This window comes from Montipora foliosa, chromosome 6 (assembly GCF_036669935.1).
Source record: "Montipora foliosa isolate CH-2021 chromosome 6, ASM3666993v2, whole genome shotgun sequence".
NCBI classification, from domain to species: Eukaryota; Metazoa; Cnidaria; class Anthozoa; order Scleractinia; family Acroporidae; genus Montipora; species Montipora foliosa.
Window position 1 is genome coordinate 37,623,942 of NC_090874.1, and position 7,235 is coordinate 37,631,176.

General features: G+C 39.5%; 1 protein-coding gene across 2 annotated transcripts; it reads right to left on the reverse strand.

The window, feature by feature from the left end:
- Positions 1-3,579: 3,579 nt before the first annotated feature.
- Positions 3,580-6,771, reverse strand: LOC138009039 (DELTA-alicitoxin-Pse2b-like). 2 transcript variants are annotated; one of them, XM_068856332.1, is made up of 2 exons: positions 6,726-6,771; positions 3,580-5,177 (listed from the first exon to the last, which is right to left on the reverse strand). In XM_068856332.1, the coding sequence occupies exon 2, from the start codon at positions 5,136-5,138 to the stop codon at positions 3,681-3,683; it is 1,458 nt and encodes a 485-aa protein (XP_068712433.1). In that variant the 5' UTR covers positions 5,139-5,177; positions 6,726-6,771; the 3' UTR covers positions 3,580-3,680. The 2 variants fall into 2 exon arrangements, with proteins under 2 accessions (XP_068712433.1, XP_068712434.1); XM_068856333.1 differs by having other exon boundaries at positions 3,580-5,172; positions 6,726-6,745.
- Between the last annotated feature and the right edge of the window lie 464 nt (positions 6,772-7,235).

The following is a 7,235-nucleotide window of genomic DNA, read 5'->3' on the forward strand; positions in this document are numbered from 1 at the left end:
GAGTGAGAAAAAGTGGAAAAGTGCGTAGTGGCCATAGTAGCAAATGCTTTCGAGATGGCCACTACCACAGGAATTAAATGAAAGGAAAACAAAAATATACATAATGATATATGTATAGAAGTGAACTAGCAAAATAGGTAGTACAGATAAAAATTAAATTAATAGTAATAAATTAAGAAATTGACAAATTTAGATAAATATACAATATTATATACATCAATGAGTTGCATCCAAGGAGTCTTACATTAAATTAAGTTCAAACACAAAAAATAATATAAAAATAATAAAAATAATAATAATAATAATAATAATAATAATCAGGAAGGAAGGGAATATAATAATCATATTCCCTTCCTTCCTAACTATCATTATTATATTTGGCTGTCAAGGAGGTAGCGCTTATACTGTTTAATAAAAAAAGGAAAAGGTAAAGTTTTAATATTATAAGGTATATTTTCCCAAATACTAGAAGCTGTTGGTGTAAATCTTGAAAGCCCATAATTGGTTTTGGACACTGGTCTGTATAAGTTGTCTCTTGAGGCATATCTAGTGTTATAGCTATGAATTCTGGATGCAGGTATTTTTTTTACTTAAAAAGGGAAATGCTTAAGTTTATAAATGTAAAAAAAATGTAAATGCTTTGTTTATAGTGGAAGTGCACTTAGCTATCGAGCTAGTTTACAGCCACCCCACTTTTAACAATGTGAAAGAAACAATTCAAAGTTGATAGAAACATTATTAAGAACCCCAACTGGCAGGAGGCAACCAGTAGATAACGGATGCCATCCTAATATTTAATACATTTTTAAGAGTATGAATTTCGAGTAGTTTATAGTAAATAGAAGCAGTTTCTCTTTGGGAAGCAAAAAATATGGACCGAATACACTTGTTTTGTTTTCTTTTTACAGTTTGAAGTCGAGTTTGGCTTGCAGTTCCCCAACAATGAATTGATCAAACCATATGAAACATAAGGGTAGATGAGGTTATAATAGAGTTGCCTAAGAGTACTAATAGAGACATAATAGCGAAGCTTGTTACTAAAATATGCCCAGATTCTTTGCTAATCGATTATTAACATGCTGTATTCCCATTTTAAAGTATCATCGATAAAAACTCCTAAATACTTAATATCACTTCTCTGTTGAATATCACAAGCTGTTACGTTAATAGATACCTTTTTCCTAGGTGATGCAATAATCATATACCGATAACTGGTCTTTTTAAAATACACAAGCCCGGTAACCCAGGACGCCCCATTGTTTCATCCAATAGTCATCCCACTGAACGCATATCCCATTTTGTTGACCACCATCTTCAACCTTTTGTCCACAAACTACCATCTTATGTTAGACACTAATAATTTTCTCAATAAACTCCTTACCATTGGCAAATAACCCTCTAATTCATTATTAGTAACACTGACGTCTCATCTTTATACACCAGTATTCCACATAATGAAGCTATTAATGCTTGTGATAATTTTCAGTTACATACTGATCCTCACAACACCATTCCTATTGGCACTATTTATGACCTCATCCGCATGATTCTCACCATGAATAACTTCACTTTTAATGATAGCCACTACCTTCAAATCCAGGGCACAGCTATGGGCACTAAAATGGCCCCCTCTTTTGCTAACCTTTTCCTTGGACATTTCGGAAAAAATTGCTCTAAGGAACGCCCCATTTCAACCCCGTACTTGGTTGAGATACATCGACGACATTTTTATGACCTGGACTGAAAGTCCGGAGAACCTTAAAATGTTCTTCGATTATCTCAACAGCATTCACCCTACCATAAAATTCACCAGCTCACACTCTCCCACCAATGTTTTTTTTCTTGACGTTTATAACGTCTCACTAACTAGGGACGGAGCGGCATAAATACAGACCTGTACACGAAACCTACAGACAAACACCAACATTTACTTTATTCTAATTTGTTCTACCAACGAAACGTTCAAGATTCGCACTACTGAACTAACGACATACCTTCTGAAACGCCGTTACAAACGCGACTTTGTTACCAATCAAATACAACGCGCCGCAGAGATTCCCCACATACATATCCTACAACCTAACAGATAAACAAACCTGAACGCATACCTTTCATAACGACCTATATTCCATCACTTCCTTCCATCTTCAACGTAATAAAAAAACACTACAACCTTCTTCTCTCCTCTGACCGCTGCAAAAATGCTTTTCTATACCTACCTGTTGTGGCTTTCAGACTCTCCCCTAGCCTTCGCAACCTGCTAGTTACAGCTAAAACCAAATCCAAACCTACTACAGTCGCAGAACATTTCCTCTCCTCTCCCCACAAACCATTTCTAAGGACATGCTTTTCTACACCTACCTGTTGTGGCTTTCAGACTCTCCCCTAGCCTTCGCGACCTGCTAGTTACAGCTAAACTGTCCCCTAATGCAACCCTTTTTAATTCCACACTTCCTTCCGGTTCTTTTCGCTGTGGCAAAAACTGCGCTACCTGTCCTTACGTTTTCCATGGACCAACCAACTACACATTCTTCTCTACTGGCGAAACACGCTCCCGGCATAAATTCCCACATAACTTGCGAAACTAAAAACCTTATCTACATGATTCAATGCATGTAACAGATGCCATCTACAGTACATAGGAGAAACTAAACGACGTTTAAAAGACCGTTTTAATGAACACCGCCGCATTTTAGATAACGCTAAAACCAAATCCAAACCTACTACAGTCGCAGAACATTTCCTCTCCTCTCCCCACACACCATTTCTAAGGACATGCAATAAATTCTACCGAAAAAAATATTTTCCAACAGAGACTCGATCCGTAAGAACGGGGAGCCTTTTTTGATTTCAAAGGCAGGACAATTGATTCTAATGGTCTTAATATCCGCGAAGAAACGTATTAGATTTCAGTTTATTATTTGCAGTCACTTCCGTTACTTTTCCTTTACTCTTAATATTTGAATTCAAATTTGTTGTAACTACCATATTTTATCACATTTTTCCAGTACTACGCCAACATCCATTTACTATATATATGTACATAGAAGCAATCCGATGTAAACTCTCATTGTACCTGAAGAAGGCTGGTTTGGCCAGTCGAAATATAGTACACTAAAATCAAATCAGGGGGAAGACGTAAAATATGTAACAGTAGGACGTTATTATGAAGGAGAAATTGGAAAACGTTTGGTCCGCATCAGTGGGGAAATATTTGCAAAGAGGAAATGGGAATCACCAAAACGTGGGTGGCGACTGGCGAATGTGGATCAAGGCGAGAGGGAACTGTTCGGATCGCCCGAGCCTTCTCAGAATTCCCTCCCCTCATCCGCAAGGAAACAGGCCGCACATTATTAAATACTCGGCTCGAAACGCATTGAGGCTGGTTTATCATTGAGATACACAGACGACAACAAATACTGAGCTTAACTTCGCGTTTAAAAATGTTTTCCGTGATCGGTCCAGGTTGAATTTCAAGTTTAATGATGGGGAAATCATCAAAGGTTAATTTCGATAATTCCGATTTCTGTATTTGTGACTCTAAGGATGCGTGCATGATTAAATGGTCACTCAATCAGGAATTGTTATCTCTGCCATTTTAATATTGTTTCATTGCATACAACACATGTGAACACTATGTAAATTTGAGGGAGAAACTCATTTTAGTGCGTCTGCCTTCTCTAAATGTTGCCAACATTGTAGGATTTGATCTCAGCTTTTGAATCATTTCGAACTTGATCACGGCTTAGCTTCGTCGAGCTATGGTGAGCAACATTAGGCCTGACACCTTTCTGAACGGCATCTCTGCTTGGCATCCTCCATTTCACTTTACGCACCCGAAGGTTGTCGTTGCGGCAGTGACACTTAAATCCAGCCACTTTCCATTTACAGCCATGCTTTCCCCATTTCTTGTCTGAGTTTGCGTATGGAATATGCTTGGGGACCCCGTTGTCTTGTTTCTCTTGCTTGTAGCGAACGCAAGTTTTACCGTAGCAGGCGCACTTGATTCCCACTCTGTAGTGACAATCGTTATTGTTGTGGCACCCCTCTGAAGCCAAAGAGCACTCAAATTCAGGGGAACCCTTGGTCGAATCTCTGGTGTAGTCGAATTTTTGCAGCTGTACATTACCACTTTCTGTAGGTGAACAGCCATAATTCAAGTAACCAAGGTAGTAATACTGCAGGTTTACAGCTCTGATGTAGTTGTCTGATCCTGTCTCGAAGCGGCTTTGTAGAATGTCCCAAATTGGTCTGAAACTGTGCTCCACAGCGGAGTCTGACTCGTCAGCTTCATTCATCAACTTCTCAATCAGTTCTTCCGTCCTCTGTTTGAACAGCGCGTTACGGGTTTCTTTGGTCCCTCCGCGGACGATGAGTTTGTCTACCGTGTTCATGTGGCTTGCACTTGATGCTTCTCTTTGGCTGACATTTGCACACGCTTCAACGCCGACTTTGCCAACACTGGTAGGCCCTGCGAGTGAAACGCAGCTCTTCACCTGAAAGTCTCTCTGACTGTATGATTTGGAACTCTCCGCAAAGGATGTCTGCTTGATACTTGATCCACGCTTTACGGACGTTATAACATGGGAACCGAACGTCTCCAAGAAATTGTAGTATGGCTTCCAGGAGTTTGCGAGCCAAGGCTTGTCAAATGTTAAGGGAAGACCTTCGAATTCCTTCAGAAGACGCTTCGTTAGAGTGGAGACATCGATGTCATCCAAACAATCCTTCTTTACGAAGATCTTTTCCGTCAATGCTCGGACGTTTAGAGACATTCCACTTACTTCGTTGGTCTTTGAATCTTTCGTCTGGATAACGCTGCTTAGCGTGGCTCCAAGAGTGAATGTAGACTGCAGTGATGCGTCCAAACCAGCTTCAACGGCCGTCTTGGAGTAGAATGCTTTGGTGCTTGCGTAGTAGTCAAAATGACTGCCTGAATAGTGAAGCTCTGATCTTTTGAAGCAGCTGGAAGGCAATTCTTCGAACACGCTCGCCTCATGTTCCTGAAAGTCACTCAACAAGTTGACCTTTCGCAGATTGATCCCTTTTCCAAGCTCAAATGTGTCGCTATCATTGTTCGCTAAGACACCTTTCAATGTGGCTGACAGGCAGAGGAGGAGCAGTGTTTGCACGATCATGATTCACAGAATCTGTTTTTGGAAGCAGTGTCACCTAACCTACCGATAAAGGATCCATATTTAGCTTAGTATGACATATTTCAAAGCCAGCAACTTGATTTCAAGTCACCAATGGGTGGAAATAACTGAATCACAAGTGCGTGGACAGAAAAAAAAAACGGGTGGTTTGGTTGATTAAATATACCTCATTCACAAGGAATTATTGCGACAGCCATGTGAGATGAACGAAGAGAATAGCCTGATTGCTCACCCCAGCGATAAGGAACTTAAAATGCTTTTTTGTGCGACTGGACCCCCACCGGAATGGTCCAGTCTCTCTGCTCTCATATCAGTATGGACGATTTGTCGGAAATGTTAGTGCAACCACTGTCAAGGGTTTAAGAGAGTCACTTCAGTCTGCCATTTGTTACTTAAATACGCCTCTGCTTAAGCTAGCCTTTAAGGCAGGCCTTCCATGATGGAATTTATTACCGGTTATGTGCTGAGGTGTTTCTTTTTCTCAAGAAAATGCATAGTTTGGGGAGAGACTTTGTTGTGCTCGGTTTTGTGTCCATCGAAGGACTTTCGTTCTCACTGAGAAATTAAAAAAGATGAGAAAAACTGTCCACATAGCTGAACTTTTTGATGTGACTAATAAAGGCAGCATTAGTGGCATGAAAATGCAAGTTGGGAATCGGTTTCATTTTGAAATAAAGGCCACATGCAGATTAAAGATTCGTTTTTGTGTTTTATTCTTGGTAAATCAATTCTTGCACTAAGGCCCTGTTTACAAGGAGGGAGGGTAACCCCACCTGTGAAATTTTGCTTGTAAACCCGTGCTATCTTTGACCCTCCTGCTAGGGAAACCCTAGCAGTGAGGCAGTAAGGTCACCCTACCTGCTTGTAGACAGGGCCTAAGTAAATCATTGATAACAAACCGGAGTTGGTTTTCCGAAAACTGCCGCAGATTTCTCAGTTTTAATTTTTTTTCTGTCTAGAATCAAGCCGTGATCTATGCCACGCTAGTATTTTGGTAAATTACTGGATATGAAACATTACAATAAATACAGACTTAAATAAGCATAAACATAAAAGATCTTTTAGCACAACAAAGTCGAAGGGATGCATATCTGGGTAAAAACGTTAAAACTAATTGTAATGAGGCAGCTAATCTTAAGTGGGAATCAGGCAACGACGTATATTTTGTGGAATCATCGTACAATGTTGCCAGATACGAAGTGCGTGGAAGCTATTGTTTGTTAATTGTTATTGCTGTTAGACAACCCACACAAATGCTTTCCATCTTAGCAGACAATCGTGTTAATCCGCCCCCAAACGGCGAAACAAACTGTAATATTTGAATTGAATGAAGTGAAAAAAAAAATCCCAGAAAAGTTTTTTTTCTCATTCTCCCTCGATTGTAATAATGACGTTAGTCTATATAAAGACAATACCTCAAAAAGCAGAATTGATATCCCGTGGGGTACATTGTTTTTTAATGGCCCTGTTTATCCACGCTCCTCAAATGCAATTAAGCCAATTACTTACGCTTTGGAAACAAAATTATAATCTATGGGTGGATTAAACTTCCACTGTTTTATCACTAACCTTGATGTTCCCTGGACTCCCTTTCTTGCTGGTATGTCCAGTGAGGCGAAACTTAGTTATTAAATAGCATAGTCTTGTTAGGGACGTCTGAGCTTGCAGGTTCATATGCATGTAAGTCGCTGAAAACGTTCACGGATGTCACCTTTTACGCTATCCTTTTGTTGTCCTTTATTTGATCACTTACTGGTACTTGTCGAGAGAACTAAATTGAAGACGCCATGGCTTTGTAACACATTTTATGAGTTTATATCAAATTAGCCGTGTTTTTTTTTCTTTTCTGGCCCAAGAAACTCTCCGCTTTTCATGTAATATTGCTTAAGTGAATTTTTTATACAACAATATGATTCCTTTCAGAAAATCTCGTTCTTTAAAATCGCTTTTCTTATTTTTATGTTGACGCAAACATTTCTTCATGTACTATTATTTAGGTTTGTGCTGTTCATGTTTTCATAAGGCAGTAACGTCGAAGTGTTTTCTTGTAGCGGTCATCGTCTGAAAAACTAGGCACAC

Coding starts and splice junctions, on each gene's coding strand:
- LOC138009039 (XM_068856332.1), bottom strand. CDS start 5,138: ATGATCGTGCAAACACTGCTCCTCCTCTGCCTGTCAGCCACATTGAAA.